The sequence below is a fragment of the Lepidochelys kempii genome, chromosome 10, assembly GCF_965140285.1.
Source record: "Lepidochelys kempii isolate rLepKem1 chromosome 10, rLepKem1.hap1, whole genome shotgun sequence".
Lineage (NCBI taxonomy): Eukaryota > Metazoa > Chordata > Testudines > Cheloniidae > Lepidochelys > Lepidochelys kempii.
The window spans coordinates 22673780-22689574 of record NC_136389.1 but is presented as its reverse complement, the minus strand read 5'-3'; the positions used below and the strand labels follow the sequence as shown (position 1 = coordinate 22689574).

The 15795-nt window shown below is 39.7% G+C and overlaps 1 protein-coding gene across 1 annotated transcript; it reads right to left on the bottom strand.

Annotated features, from left to right (window-relative positions):
- Positions 1–738: 738 nt before the first annotated feature.
- BFAR (bifunctional apoptosis regulator) lies at positions 739–12786 on the bottom strand. Its single transcript, XM_078854580.1, is given in 9 exon segments — positions 739–2021; positions 3092–3294; positions 6788–6958; positions 7431–7575; positions 9028–9197; positions 9508–9709; positions 10564–10868; positions 10870–10900; positions 12707–12786. Coding segments are annotated over 9 exon segments (1485 nt in total). The 5' UTR covers positions 12772–12786; the 3' UTR covers positions 739–1828.
- Between the last annotated feature and the right edge of the window lie 3009 nt (positions 12787–15795).

The following is a 15795-nucleotide window of genomic DNA, read 5'->3' as shown; positions in this document are numbered from 1 at the left end:
TGCTTGAGTATTTAAATAATTAATAATAATAATAAAAAGACATTAAGTCACTGACTGTTAAGTTTGCGTCAAACCCTAGTCCCTTTGTACAACTTGAGTCGGAATCCCATAGAGACTAAGGAAAAGAAATCCTGCCTGCCTCCCACATTCCCAGATATAGAGCAGCAACACAGATACTAGCGTGGCCTCTAGGCTGCAGTAGCTCCATGGTCGCAAGCTGGAGCCTCATTCCACAAACGTAGAGGAGATGAGTGGTTAAGCCACTAGGACCCATCTCTCTACCCCAAAGTGTGTTGAACCAGAGGAAGTCTCCAAAGACCACAGCTCCACGATATGGATTCCCATATTCTGTCCTCCCTTTTACACAAAGAGGGTCCTGACTCAACACGCAGGGCACAGGATCTATATACTACAATACTCAGAAGAGAACGGTTTTGCTTTACAGGAATGTAAAGCTGGGTTGCACTGTTAGGCAAGCAAACTTTCAAGTTTTTGGGCTTCTCTTCAGAAAAGCTTCAAATTAATGAGTACTGTACAATGAATTTTTTTCATAACTAATTGTGAACATCCACGTTTTCTGAAAAACAAAAATCTTGTGTCCATTGTGATGTCTAACTTTAAGCCAGCAGATTTGCTAAAAGTTATTGGTTAATTACAGTACAAAGGAAATGTCAAGAGCTTTGACAAGAAAAAAATTTAAAGGTAAATTTGATCCTTTAATTTAAAGGAAGACAAAGATTTAGAAAAAAAATCTTTAATTTTGTCCAACTTTTAAAAGTATTCATATGCAAATCTGGAATTCATTAATAGTATGATACAAATGCAAACTCAACAAGATGAGATTCATTAGTACAAAGTATTTTAAGAACAAAAGTTAACTTTTGTTTCTCTCAAACACCACAAAAACAAAATGGCAACCTGGTCGGGCTTTTATACAAAATAAATCACTTCTCATTTGGTATTTACAGATACAGGTCTTGCTACATACATAAGACTACAATAAGCTATTACAGTATCATGGCCACTTTACCAGATTAATACTGTGAGAGGTATCTGAATTCATTTAAGAAATTAGCAAATAAAAATTGATTTAGGAGAGGAAGCACTAAGTCAGCTCTGACTGATAAAAATTAACTGGCCTGAATAAAACAGCTTAAGTCATGCCAATCATGTTTGCCAATTATAAAAGGTGTGTGATACAAAGAAAACTAAGTGTTATACAGTTGGAATAGAGGGAATTTTAAAATGAGCACTATTAGCAAATGTTTATAAATATATGGGTTTGTCTGTAGCATCCTAGCATGTAAAGAGGAGTCAAAAAGCCTCAAGTATTTTCAATATTAAATCAATTAAAGCGATTGTCCAAAAGTGCCCTTCTGGCAAGTTTTGAACAACATGTAACTGTCAGGAAATGTTAAGTTACACCAGTCAGTTTTTACTGTTTAGAAGATATTGAGTGTAAAGGCCCTAACAACTTGGCATTAGCTAGATTTCACAAGAGTAGTATTATAGTCTGATTTTTATAGTTAGCCAAAAATCAAATGGCATGACTACAGCAACTTTAAAAGGCCCATTCAAGAATACAATATCCTCCTCATCTATGGCAATGGTACATAAAACAAAGCCTACCGTGAGGGTTATGATACCTACTGCCTCAAAATGGACTTACCTCAAGGCAATTTTTTTTTAAATTAACAAAATGAGCATTTTTTCAATCACCACAAAGGAAGCAAGCAAAGAAAGCAATTTGTTTTTCTTTCAGATGTCTGATTTCAGACATTTGGACAGCTTAGGTATTCAATTCCTAAGAAAAAGATTCAATGTCAAATCACAGCACTTGTGTTTCCAGACGTCGTACTTCTTTTACCACAAGATCAATATTTATAATTGGGTTAAAGTACAAGGCCCAGTAAAACAGACAGTTGCAGACAAACTGAGGAATAAGGGGCCAAAAGATAGCAACAAAAAGACCCTGGGTTGACACTTTCCAGAAATGGCTCCACATTCTCTGAGGGATAGTCCTGAAAAAAGGAGAGCAAGAGAATCATCTTTCTATAGACAAGGTATTCTAGACATTGCTATTAAAACAAATTAATGAAGAAAAATACCTATGAGTGATCGTTACAACATTCATTCAATTTGTGAGATGCCACCTAGTCTACCGTATTCTCACTAATTGCATCCTATAATTCCAAAGGATGCCTTGCAGGTGTAGCTCCTGTCCGGGCCTACTCACAGATAAAATACTGCTATTGAGCCACAAGAATTCAGTAGTTTGTAGCAGGTTAAGATAATTGCTTAAATGAAGAAAAAAATTATGTGGATTGTTCTCCACAAAGCCTACTCTGCCCTCCAGTAGTAGAAAGATAAAAACATATTGTCAAAACATTAACCCTCTTTTTGCCCATCCCCTCCAAGCACAGCATGAAAGTAGACACTAATCATTGCTCATTTTTATTCTAATAAAGCAATACTGATGCCCTTCGTTTTGGAGGACAAGCTAGAATAGTGCGTGGTAAACAGTAACTCTTTCCACTCTCTAGCTCTGTAAAAGGTGTTGAACATCTTAAGTGAAGCCTTAATAAATACCAGTAATCTAAATTTGAGAAAAAAAATAGCAATTCTTTGTAAGTAAATATCTTCCAAGGACTACTGTACTATACTGAATTTCCAAGCCAATTAGACTGCCTTAATTTGCATTGGATCTTTAGCACATACTCCACACATTAAGATTGCCATAAAAGAAACCTGAAGCTTTTTCCTGGAGAATTAACACTAGTGAATTTATGAAAAGCAGTAGTATGTATAGTACTAGTATTCAGAGTCAACAGATGTACTAATTAAAAGTCACTCAAATGTCTGTAAGTAAAATAGCAATTACATTATTCACCAACTGTGGTATACACTGATTCTGTGGGCAAATTCATCTAATACTTATTCACCCTGATGGTGCTGTTTCAACATGGTCATTTTAATTGTCAAATTACAAAAATAACCAATTGTCACCATTTATCCCTGGCCCCACACACACACACACACACACTCTTCAACAGCAACCATAAGAAATTGAAACAATCTGAGCATGACTTACTTCAGTTCCCTTCTTGACCAGAGCCTCCAAAAGGAGAATAACTCCAGAACAGAGAGCAACATGGCATTAACAATGATAAATCGTGATGTCCAGTAGTGTATCTCCAACCAATCCCAAGCAAATTCAGCTATTAACTGATATGGCAAAAATGAATACTTAACAATGAATTCTCTCCACTGTTTCCAAGTAGGATCCTTAAGGTCCTAAGGGGAAAAAATTAAAATCAATGGTCAAATTAACTACATACTAGTTGAGTTTACCTTTCATTGCTTTATGGCTTTTCCTTCATTGAAGGAAGTACCTTTGCTTCACTAAAATTTTGCTAGCTAGTTAAACTAAAATTAAAATTTCCATCACACAAGTTTTTAAGTGAGGGTGCAAATAAGCAAGTATACTCTATGAACAAGCACCAGTTGCAGATATGAGTGAGATTCCTTTCAATGAGTACTAATCGCTGAAGTGATTAGGAAATTAAAGAAAGTCTTCATTATACTGGAATTAATGATTGAGTATGTGTGTAAGCAATTTAAGAGTTTAAAAACACAAGATTATAGAAAGGACACTGACATTTTAAATCCAGGAAAGTCAATCTTTTAAAAATATACAGAAGAAGTGCACAGGAACTGCCATATCAGATTAGACAAATGATCACAGTTGCCAACTCACACGGTAAATAAGCACCCTGACTTTCACAATAAACCAAAAATCAAGCTAATCCCGTTTCAAAACAAGGCCAAAACAAGCCAATCCCCAAGAACCCCAACACTCTATGTGATTAGATCCTCTGGCATGCAATCTGGGACTGTGGTGGGCCTGCTGTGCACTCCTGACTCTCTCCCCCTTGCCGGGTGCCAAATAAGCAACAAGCCAAAAAACTAGCCAACAAGCAAATTAAGCCAAAAACAAGCCCAATTTCTGCATTTTTTTCATGGGTTTGGCATGTCTGCAAATGATCCACCTATTCCACAGTCTAGTTTCTAGTAGTGGCCAGCAACAGATGTTTCAAAGGAAGGAGTAAGAAAGCCTTTGACAGGTAGTTACAAAAATAAACTTGCCCTTAAGGAAACTTTTTTCTTAACTAGTGCCAGAAATTGGTTCATGTCCTGAAACCATGAGGGTTTATTCTCATTTTCCATATCAATATTGAATCCTAATGAAAGCCTCAAATTTGCCCCTGTAATGACTCAAGCCTCCTTTCTTCTCTTTATGCCTATTTGATTGGATGTATTGATTTAGAATTAAGAACTGATATTGTATTCTCAATAATAAAAGTTTCACAGAAACTAAAGACAATTAACAATTGCACAGTGACATGTGCCTCCGCAGAGTTTAGGTCACTGCTTCCCTGTGAAATCCATCTCTCTCATCCACATGGGATTACACGTCAACATTCTCAAATAGTGGAGCCTACAGATAAGCACCTACATTAATATTTAGGCTAATAAAATAAGCGATTTTCAAAGATGAGCACCCACAACTGCTGCCCACATCAATGGGAGCTGCAGGTGCTCAGCGTTCTTCAACTCAGGCCACATATTTAGGTTATTATAGGTGGGGATAGTGACACCTATGATTAAAGTGTTGGACAACCTTCCGTTGGTCTAATTTATCAATCCTTATGGTTAAAGTTCTGCTTAAGGCTGAACGGTTCAGCCATTTTCAAGGACAAGGTTAGGAAAACTTTTTTTTTTTTTTTTTTTAAATATTGGTGAAAAAAAACAACACCACACAACTTAGAGCCTTTCACTGAAAGGAGTTATAACATCTTCATATCTTGGGACAGGAACCTGCAATTTGACATCATGGTCACCCTGGCATCACAGAAGTGCTGTTTATCATCCCCAAGAAAATCTTAATTTGGCTAAGTTACAAGCCTCTGAACAATTGCTATTTGCACACTCAGAAAAGGCTTGCTGTGGTTTGGGGACCAAGTTCTCCAAACACTCCTTTTGAATTGGAGCATGCTCCAGCCCAGGGCTGCAGGGCTAGGAATGACTTGCCTGCAGCTTCTGCTCGTAACTGAGCACAGACTTAGTGTATGGCTACACTAGAACATTTAATTACTGGTTGAGCTGATCCCCTAAAAATAGAAATGTAGGCACAGCAACATGAGGGGCTGACTTCCCCAAATACAATCCCCTCTGAGACCCTAAACATGAACAAGGGCCAGCTAGACCTTTTGCCACATATGCAGCTGAGGCTACACTTCTATTTTTAGTGCACTAGCTTGGGTACATCTCCTCAAGCTGGTAGTACACTTTCCATCTCCAGAAAAAAAAAGACATACCCCCAGTCTTTCCTCTGCCCTCAGTACTCACCCTGGTGGGGCCCAGGCAGCACAGAGGAGGAACAGCCTGGCTTGAATGCAGAGAATTGAATAGGGGGCATGTGACGGAATAGATCAGTAACCAAGTCCTGAACCTTCGATGTTGCTATAGAATTAAACTACATTAGCTGGCAGCAGCAGGCTGTTATCAGAGAGTGGGGAAGTAGTAAGTATTTTAAATGTGAATAGGCGTTTATGTTAACAGCTTGTCCGAACAGTTTCAAAATTTTGTCAGAAAAGGATGCTCACAGGCCAAATTTGAAGTGGAAGACATTTGAGGATTTAAAAGAGGGGTGAAGGGACACAGAAATAAAATGGAATTGTGCTTACAGACAGAAGACAACATTAAGGAGTGGTTGTTGCCATTGCAGGCTTCATTATAAATAAAATGGTTTTGGACAAAACCATTCCTTAAATTCTTAGAGTTATAAAATAGATTTTATCCAGTATGCTAGGTAAACATCTCATGTTTTTAAAGTAATCAGCTATTTAGAAAAATACACAGGAACCTTCAGATGAGATTTCTTTTAAAGTGCAAGCCATATGTGTTAAAAAAAGAGAGTAGTAAACATAAAACTGATCTTTAAATACGTTCATTTGTTACTGTAGTGCCCTCATAAATTACAATGATTACTCCAATTCAGACTAAGATTTACATTTTGTAATGACAAGTTTACACATATTCCAAGACCAGTAGAAGGTTTTTCTTTAAGCTCTAGTGGAAAGTTTTAAAAACAGACATTCCTTTGAAAAACTGACACCCAAAAATTTAAACAGTAAAGCCCGAGTATGAAACTAACAATTGTTTTAAGCTGTCTAAGATGTCAAAAAGAAAAGCCAAGGGAAGAGATTAGATTTCTGAACTCTTGCACTTTTCAAATATAATTAGTAATATACATAATTTAACTAGACATTTTCACTGTATGTGCTTTCACAAGGTTTGCTCTTAAAAGTAGAAGTCCATATGAACAGATGCAATGCCTTTCCATTTCTGGGCAAGGAATCCCTTGGTACGTCTCGTTTAATTTACCATTGATTAACACACAATCTATACATGGAAACAATTTTTTTTTTTTTTTTTTAAAACCTGACCATCTATAACTGCCAAACAGTAACCAATTAAAAACAGGGCGTTCTAAATGGGAAGTGCTGGGCAACTTTAATAGCTGTTACACTATCAACACCCTACACAATAAGCTTGAGGATGAAGCTTACTTTGCAGGGAAGTTTTTGTTTTTGTTTTAAGAAAAGTTTTTATTATAAGATAAGAATGGTAAGCAATGTGCTATGCATATTTGAAAAATAAATTTTAAACACAAATGCTTCAATTTAAAGCAATTGGCATAATGATAAATGTTTTAAACACCTACTAATAGTTTTGTGATAATATCTTCATATTCATCTTCTTGCACAGGACATATTGTGTAGATGAATGGTAGAAATATTTCTGTGTAATCAAACAAGTATAGATACAACATACTGAGTCTTGGAGAGCTCTTTAGTGCATATAGCAGGAAGAGTGACTTTCCTGGATTTACTGCCTGAAATGAATCAGAAGGTTAACAGTGAGACATACTATTATGAGAAGTCAGCTTTAGACTTTTCTGAAGTATGTTTATTTTGCTTTACACAATCATCAATGAAAATCATTTAGCATTTACAAATGTTACAGAAATCACGTTTTTTAAAAATCATTAGTTTTTAAACTTAACAGTTTGCACACAGACTACTTCCTTGCCTTGCTCTCTTTGAACTTTATGATTTTCTGGGCTTTTGTTCTGCAATATGCAACAGTACTGTTACAGTTGCATCCATTGCCATACCAGTCACATGAATCCTGTTGTTCATTCACCTTTGAGAGTTTTCATTCACATTATCCCTTGCATTGTACTCAGACACTTATTGATCCCATTCTAAAGAACTGGATGTTTCTTCGTAGTTGCATAACTTCGTAGTTTAGTCTTTGAAAATATCTATTCCAAGTGACACGATTCACTACTTTATCAAATTTACCTTGTATTCCCAAAGGTTCTGTGGTGGTTTAACTCCCAATGTTTTCACACGTTCCAATTCCATTATAATGGCTTTTCTATGGCTACTGTTCTCTATATGATAAGGAGTTTTTGTGAAATCTTCATCTGTTATTGTTAGTAGAAGCCTACAAAATAAAATATTTCAGAAGGGTAAATACTGACAGCTCACCTCTTTTGTAACAGACACACTATTTTAATTCTCACATAGTAACAAGATACTGAATCACCAAGATATCACCTTTAGAAATTATGTCCCATACCATACACTTTTAAACACACTAAAAGCCCCCAAATCCTATAAAATACATTCTATGATCTTATCATTGACAAGCTTGAATTAAATCTTCCCTTACTCATTTTGTCTCCACATTTGGCAAACAAATTTTAAGCCAGGCAAGCCAACATAGCTTTCCTTTTATTCCTAGAGCTGTGCTCACACAATAACTATAACTACCACCACACTAGAAGATAAGATCCTATATAAGTATAGTGGCTTATGTTTTAAATCTGGGTTTCATGAGAAGAGATCTGTTCTGTAATTTAACTGGTTGGGCATCAATTTAGAATGGAAGAGTTAGCATCTACTGGAGCATCAAGTTAGGAGGAAGAGTGGGGGAGGGGAGAGGAGTCGAGGGAAGAGAAAAGACCTCCAAACGGAGGAGAACTAGAAGGTAGATTGGTGAGGAGCAAGTCAATCTGCAGTAGCAGTCAAAAAAGCTAAACAATGTTAGGAGCCATTGGGAAAGGGATAGAATAAGACAGAAAATATAATGCCCCTATGTAAATCCATGTTAAGCCCACACCTTGAATTCTGCGTGCAGTTCTGGTCACCCGGTCTCAAAAAAGAGATACAGAGAAGGGCAACAAAAATTATTAAGGGTATAGAACAGCTTCCATATGAGGAGAAATTAAAAAGATTGGAACTGTTCAGCTTGGAAAAGAGGGGATATGATAGAGGTCTATAAAATCACAAATGGTATGGAGAACATGAATAAGTAGTGTTATTATCCCTTCACATAATAAGAATAAGGAGTCACCCGATAAATTAATAGACAGCAGGTTTAAAACCAACAATAGGAAGTTCTTCACATGATGCACAGTTAACCGTGGAACCTGTTGCCAGGGGATGTTGTGAAGACAAACTATAACTGGGTTCAAAAGCGAATTAGATAAATTCATGGAAGATAGGTCCATCAATGACTATTAGCCAAAATGGTAAGGGATGCAACCCCATGATCCAGATGTCCCTAAGCCTCTAACTCCAGAAGCTGGGCCACTCGATAACTGCCCAAATCCCTGTTAGAGACCTAGTAACATTTTACTTATCTTTCCTGACTATAAGCTATCAAAACTGTAAAACAAAGAAAAAAAAATCACATACTTAGTATTAACAACCATTATTAGAATTAGGTCAATGAAATTGAGGGTTGAAATGTCCTTTGGTACCAGAATTTTTGATCACCTGGGAAACAAGATTTTGACATTTCATTACATATATGGTATGAAAAATGAAGTCTATCCAATGAAGTGGTTCTATTATGGCAGCTCTTGTCAGTTTGAGATTGTATTTTCCTCACCTTCCATTCACTCTCTCTAATAAAAATCGATCTCTATACAAGGAAGCCCAAGGACCCAGCTGTTCTAGCCAAAGAATCACCTCTTCAGGAGTCCATTTAGCAACAGGTTTGTGGACAAGAAGATCATCTTCATATTCTCTGCTGCTCCAATGATACCCAAGCAGAACCACCTGCAAAACAGCCAACAGATCCTTTTGGAATGCAGTATGAACATCACTGACAAAGTTTGGATCAAATGTTTGAAAGTCCTGCCAGTTTGATGGGGTACACTCAAATACCACAACAAATACAAATTTGAGTAAGATCTCAACAGCTTCCACCCCCATTTATTGTCCATCCACAGCTGGCACTGAAATATATAGTCAACACCAACTCCCTCCCCCCCAATACTTGTCATTACTTTTCTGGACAGCTTAAATTAAATGCTGATGGTGTTTGTTTTCCATGTTTATCTGGAAAATGGATGGGGATGAAACTTACTGCCACACAAGTTAAAGCTGTCAGAACTCCAGAGAAGAAACCTCCTCCTCGAGGATTAATTCTTCTCACATTTGGAGGTGCAGAAATCTGATCATTTCCATGTTTTTGGAAGGCTGCAAGGCTGTGAGCTACATTACTGTTTTGCTGAATGTCTTCTTTTCGCTGTGCAATAGCATCAGGAAAGAGCTTTTCAATAGCATCCCTAGAGAAACACACATCAGTCACTTTACAATATATCACTGAGTCTATTCAAGTCTATAGCTCAGAGAACTGGGACTCAGCTGAAAAGTGTATTTTACAGCTTATTAGTTACATATTAAGTTTTGCGTGAAAGGAGGTTTTGGCAATCATCATCAGTTAAAAGTTGAATAAAAGGTTTTTGCACACAAACGTTAAATTTAAGGTTCACTATAAAGAAATATATGACAAGAAAAACTGAAGTTTATACAATAACCACTATTCTAAATTTAGATGGTCAGGATATACCTTACTACTTTTGAAAGACAGCTGATAGGTTGTTATTCAATAGCACTGGCCAAGTTCAACAGAAAAGCCTAAAATCAACAGGGTAAACTATTTAACTGACTATCGTTTACACAGCTCAGAAAATTACTTTCTTAAAAAATGCAAGAAGAGAGCTTGTATGTAACTCAAAACACCAGCAAGTACTTAATGAATCAATACTTTAGTATTGTGCTGTAATGAGATAAGAATTTATTCCAAGGAACTAAAGCAGTACTCACATTAATACCACTGAACATTCAAAGCTAGAATTATTTCTAGTTGTGATATGTTGTTAAGAACTATTAAAAGTGAGGGGAAAAAACTTAAGGCACTTAAAAAAATCTGAAAAGAAAATTCAGAGATCCACTCCAAAATACAGAAGTGATTACTTGAACAGTTAAAAACAATTACATATTGTGAGACTGCAAGCCTTAACGTCTGCAAGAAAGTGCTGATTACTGAAAGGTTTTAAAAGTATGTAGCCAAAAACAAGCAACAAAGTATGTATGTGTCTTTGCTTTTAAAAAGACCAAATAGATGCATTACAATCACCTGAGGAGGATGTTGACCTTGGGGAATCCTTCCCACTTTTCTCTGCATTCTGGACACTCATTCTTCTTCGAGGATACCCACCACAAGGCTAGGCAGTGTCTACAGAAACTATGACCACAGTTCAAGGTGGTGGGATTCACCAGAATATCATAACAGCAGTGGCAAGAGAACTCACTAACTGAAATCAGACGGCTGATCTCAGGAGCAGCATCTGCTTTAACTTTCAACTTCTCATTCTCTCTTTGTAACTTCACATCTTCTTCCATTTTCCCTTTGTGCATCAGATCACCAGAAAGCACACTCCAAAGTCTTTAAATCATGCGAGGCATTATTAATTCTGCAAAACAACAAAAAAGGCAATTATTTTCTCCTTAACAAAACCTAAGCAAGTATTAGAAGCAGTATTAATACAATGATGAAATTTTCTATGTGACATGTAAAGTTATATCCTCAATGTTTTCGCTCAAATTCACAAAAAAATTAATCATTTTGCTAGAGTACCAATTCTAGCAGACGTAGCATCATCTTCTACCTTCTCTCAATTATAATACATCCAGTACAGATTACAATCAAAAGCAGACTCTGGATGTACCCAACTAAAATAGATGGAACCATAGGTCCCTGACACTTTCTTGCCCTTCATTTATCTTCACATATAAAATAACCAACACAACAACAAAAACCAGTAAGCATCTGCCAAGACAAGATCAAAAGGTAAGTTTTTTTTTATTTTAGCAAACTATGTATTTAATCAAAATTCTGTTGGGTAACAGACACCAAATCACCACGCTAAGCAACATTTAAAAAGTTTAACCTAAAAATATTGCACACGTGGTACACTATGATCAAATTTCCTCTGCCCATTCTTGCCCTGCACATTCCTATGTAGAGTCCCCAGCCTCCTACAGAGGCAGACACCATTACACAAATGACAGGTTTCAGAGTAGCAGCCGTGTTAATCTGTATTCGCAAAAAGAAAAGGAGTACTTGTGGCACCTTAGAGACTAAGAAATTTATTTGAGCATAAGTTTCGTGAGCTACAGCTCACTTCATTGGATGCATCCGATGAAGTGAGCTGTAACTCCTGAAAGCTTATGCTCAAATAAATTTGTTAGTCTCTAAGGTGCCACAAGTACTCCTTTTCTTTTTTCATTAAATAAATGTAGATCTGGGTAAGGGCTGGCTAGCATAGACTTCAGTGCAGGATGCGGGCCCAATTAGCTTCCCTAACGATGATTAGATGGTCACAGTGCAACGGGGCACATATCTTCCCAGCAAAAAGTTACTTTAATTTTCTACTGTCTCACCAGTTGAGAAGACCATAAACCTATTTTATTGGGATAAACTTTAGTGGGAAGATCAAGTGGTCAGATCTATTTCAGGGGGGTAGATGGGGAGATAAAATAGATTGCTCAGATTACCAGTCATCTTTCACGTTTTATTTTTTCAGGTGCTCTTCAAGATTTCTTTATTTGCTGTATTAATAGTTACAAATATTTTTGCTTAAAAAAAAATGTTTGGCTCCTGTTTACTACCAAATTACATTCTCGTGGAGCCCTGAGCGGTACCGTCACGCAGCCCACCTACCGCTCCCCGTCCCCTCACTCCGGGGTGCCGGAGAGGAGCCTGCCCTGCCCGGCGCTCTCTCGCGGGGCCTCCCCGCTCCTCGGAGCCGGGAGCCTCCTCGAAAGGGCACATGCAGCGCCCCAGCACGGCGGAGCCCCGGCTCCTACGTTAACGGGCGAGTCACGGCACCGAGGACGCTCTCGGGCAGCGGCCCAGGAGGAGAGAGGTGAGGCCAGGCGCTGGGAAACCGGCCCCCCCGGCGCGCGCCCCGCCGTCACTCACTGCTCCTGATGATCTCCATCCCCGCAGCCCGCCCCAGCCCGGCCGGAGCCCCAAACCGCAGCGCCCGAAACCCGGCTCTGCCCGCGCCGAGCACTTCCGGAAACAGCCCTCCGCCCCCGCCGGGCACGTGAGCGCTCACGTGAGCCGCCCGACTTGGGAGGTGGGCGGAGATAGCCGCCATATTGTCCCCCTTGGGCGCCGGTCCGGCGGGGCGCTTTTAGGGGTTTGTGCTTCGTGGTTTTTCACGCACAGCCGCGCTCGAGGTTGCATAGCGTGAGCCAGGCAGCTCCCGTACCTACGACTCCTCGGGGAGCTGCAGCCCACACAGCGGTACCCTTTAGCTCCTTCTCCTGGGGGCATCGCTATTGGTAGCTGCACCCCGCTGCTTCCCTCAGCCCATGGCGCCCTCCCTGTGCCCCTTCCTTCCCGCCCCCATTTAGCTCCAGGCGCGTCACTTCTTCCTGAAGCTCTGGCTTTTGCCCTGTCAGTATCCCCCAGCAGGAATCACACCTGAGCGCCACAGTACTTGCAGGGTCCCATTCATTGTCAGGTAAATGAGGGTTTTGCTATAAGAATATTTTGCATTGTTATTTGACTGCTGAGTGTACTTAGTGAGGTACAGCAGAGGAACTGTGCCCAGAAGTAACAAAGGTTCACGTGGGAACCCTTGCCACCTTGGGGCACAAAGAGGTGGGGAATACAGAAATAAAAATGGGAAGACACGGATGTGTCATTATGCTGGAAATGACTCCCCACAGTCAGCAGGTGTGTGCTTTGTACAGGGAGTGAGTGCACTAAGTGTTTGGAAGCTTGACCCAACATAGGGGCCCACTCCAAAAGGACAAAACTCAACCATGAGCAAAGCTCAGCCTTTGCAGCAGAAATTTAAAACTAAACTAGCACAAAGCTGTAGTATAGGGAATAGCCCTACACTGGTACTCCAACCGGCTGAGAGTAGCATTTTTTCCATCTCTTAATTTCTGTGATTCTAAGAGCAGTAGGAGCACAGAGAGAGAGCAGAATAAGTGTCTAAGGGAAACTCTATCATACAAAGTTAGATCAACCTAACTAGGTCATGCAGCCCTGTGAAAAATTTCACACCCTCTGCAATGTAGGTAAGCTAACCTAAGCCCTGCCAGAGATGCCACTAGATCAATGAAGCATTCTTCCAGCAGCCTAGCTACTGCATCTCAGAGAGATGGATTTACCAGACAAACCCCTTCCATAGTGTAGTAACTGTCTATAGGCTGCATCAGTGCAAGTGCTGTAGCATTTCTACTATAGCAGTGGTTCTCAAACTTTGTATTGGTGACCCCTCTCACACAGCAAGCCTCTAAGTGTGCCCCCCCTTATAAATTAAATTTGGGTTTTTAATGTAATGTAATTTGTTGTGTTTGTTTACTACTTCTCATAACACAAGAACTAGGGGTCACCAAATTAAATTAATAGGCAGCAGGTTTAACCCAAATAAAAGGAAGTATTTTGTCACACAATACACAGTCAACCTATGGAACTCCTTGCCAGAGGATGTCGTGAAGGCCAAGACCATAACAGGGTTCAAAACAGAACTAGATAAATTCATGGAGGATAGGTCCATCAATGGCTATTAGCCAGGATGGGCAGGATGGGCACTTGCACTGATGCAGCCTATAGACAGTTACTACACTATGGAAGGGGTTTGTCTGGTAAATCCATCTCTCTGAGATGCAGTAGCTAGGCTGCTGGAAGAATGCTTCATTGATCTAGTGGCATCTCTGGCAGGGCTTAGGTTAGCTTACCTACATTGCAGAGGGTGTGGAATTTTTCACAGGGCTGCATGACCTAGTTAGGTTGATCTAACTTTGTATGATAGAGTTTCCCTTAGACACTTATTCTGCTCTCTCTCTGTGCTCCTACTGCTCTTAGAATCACAGAAATTAAGAGATGGAAAAAATGCTACTCTCAGCCGGTTGGAGTACCAGTGTAGGGCTATTCCCTATACTACAGCTTTGTGCTAGTTTAGTTTTAAATTTCTGCTGCAAAGGCTGAGCTTTGCTCATGGTTGAGTTTTGTCCTTTTGGAGTGGGCCCCTATGTTGGGTCAAGCTTCCAAACACTTAGTGCACTCACTCCCTGTACAAAGCACACACCTGCTGACTGTGGGGAGTCATTTCCAGCATAATGACACATCCGTGTCTTCCCATTTTTATTTCTGTATTCCCCACCTCTTTGTGCCCCAAGGTGGCAAGGGTTCCCACGTGAACCTTTGTTACTTCTGGGCACAGTTCCTCTGCTGTACCTCACTAAGTACACTCAGCAGTCAAATAACAATGCAAAATATTCTTATAGCAAAACCCTCATTTACCTGACAATGAATGGTTTCAGAGTAACAGCCGTGTTAGTCTGTATTCGCAAAAAGAAAAGGAGTATTTGTGGCACCTTAGAGACTAACCAATTTATCTGAGCATGAGCTTTCGTGAGCTACAGCTCACTTCATCGGATGCATGCTGTGGAAACTGCAGAAGACATTATATACACAGAGACCATGAAACAATACCTCCTCCCACCCCACTCTCCTGCTGGTAATAGCTTATCTAAAGTGATCATCAAGTTGGGCCATTTCCAGCACAAATCCAGGTTTTCTCACCCTCCGCCCCCCCACAAACAAACTCACTCTCCTGCTGGTAATAGCTTATCCAAAGTGACCACTCTCCTCACAATGTGTATGAAAATCAAGGTGGGCCATTTCCACCACAAATACAGGTTTTGTCACCCCCCCATGCCCTTTTTTCAAAAAAACACACACACAAAAACTCACTCTCCTGCTGGTAATAGCTTATCCAAAGTGACCACTCTCCCTACAATGTGCATGATAATCAAGGTGGGCCATTTCCAGCACAAATCCAGGTTTTCTCACCCCCCCCACAAACTCACTCTCCTGCTGGCAATAGCTCATCCAAACTGACCAAGTACTCGCAAAAAGAAAAGGAGTACTTGTGGCACCTTAGAGACTAACCAATTTATTAGAGCATAAGCTTTCGTGAGCTACAGCTCACTTCCTCAGATGCATATCCTGGAAACTGCAGCAGGCTTTATATATACACAGAGAATATGAAACAATACCTCCTCCCACCCCACTGTGGGAAACTGTATTGTTTCATATTCTCTGTGTATATATAAAGCCTGCTGCAGTTTCCAGGATATGCATCTGAGGAAGTGAGCTGTAGCTCACGAAAGCTTATGCTCTAATAAATTGGTTAGTCTCTAAGGTGCCACAAGTCCTCCTTTTCTTTTTGCGAATACAGACTAACACGGCTGTTACTCTGAAACCTGACCAAGTACTGTGGCGCTCAGGTGTGATTCCTGCTGCGGGATACTGACAGTGCAAAAGCCAGAGCTTCAGGAA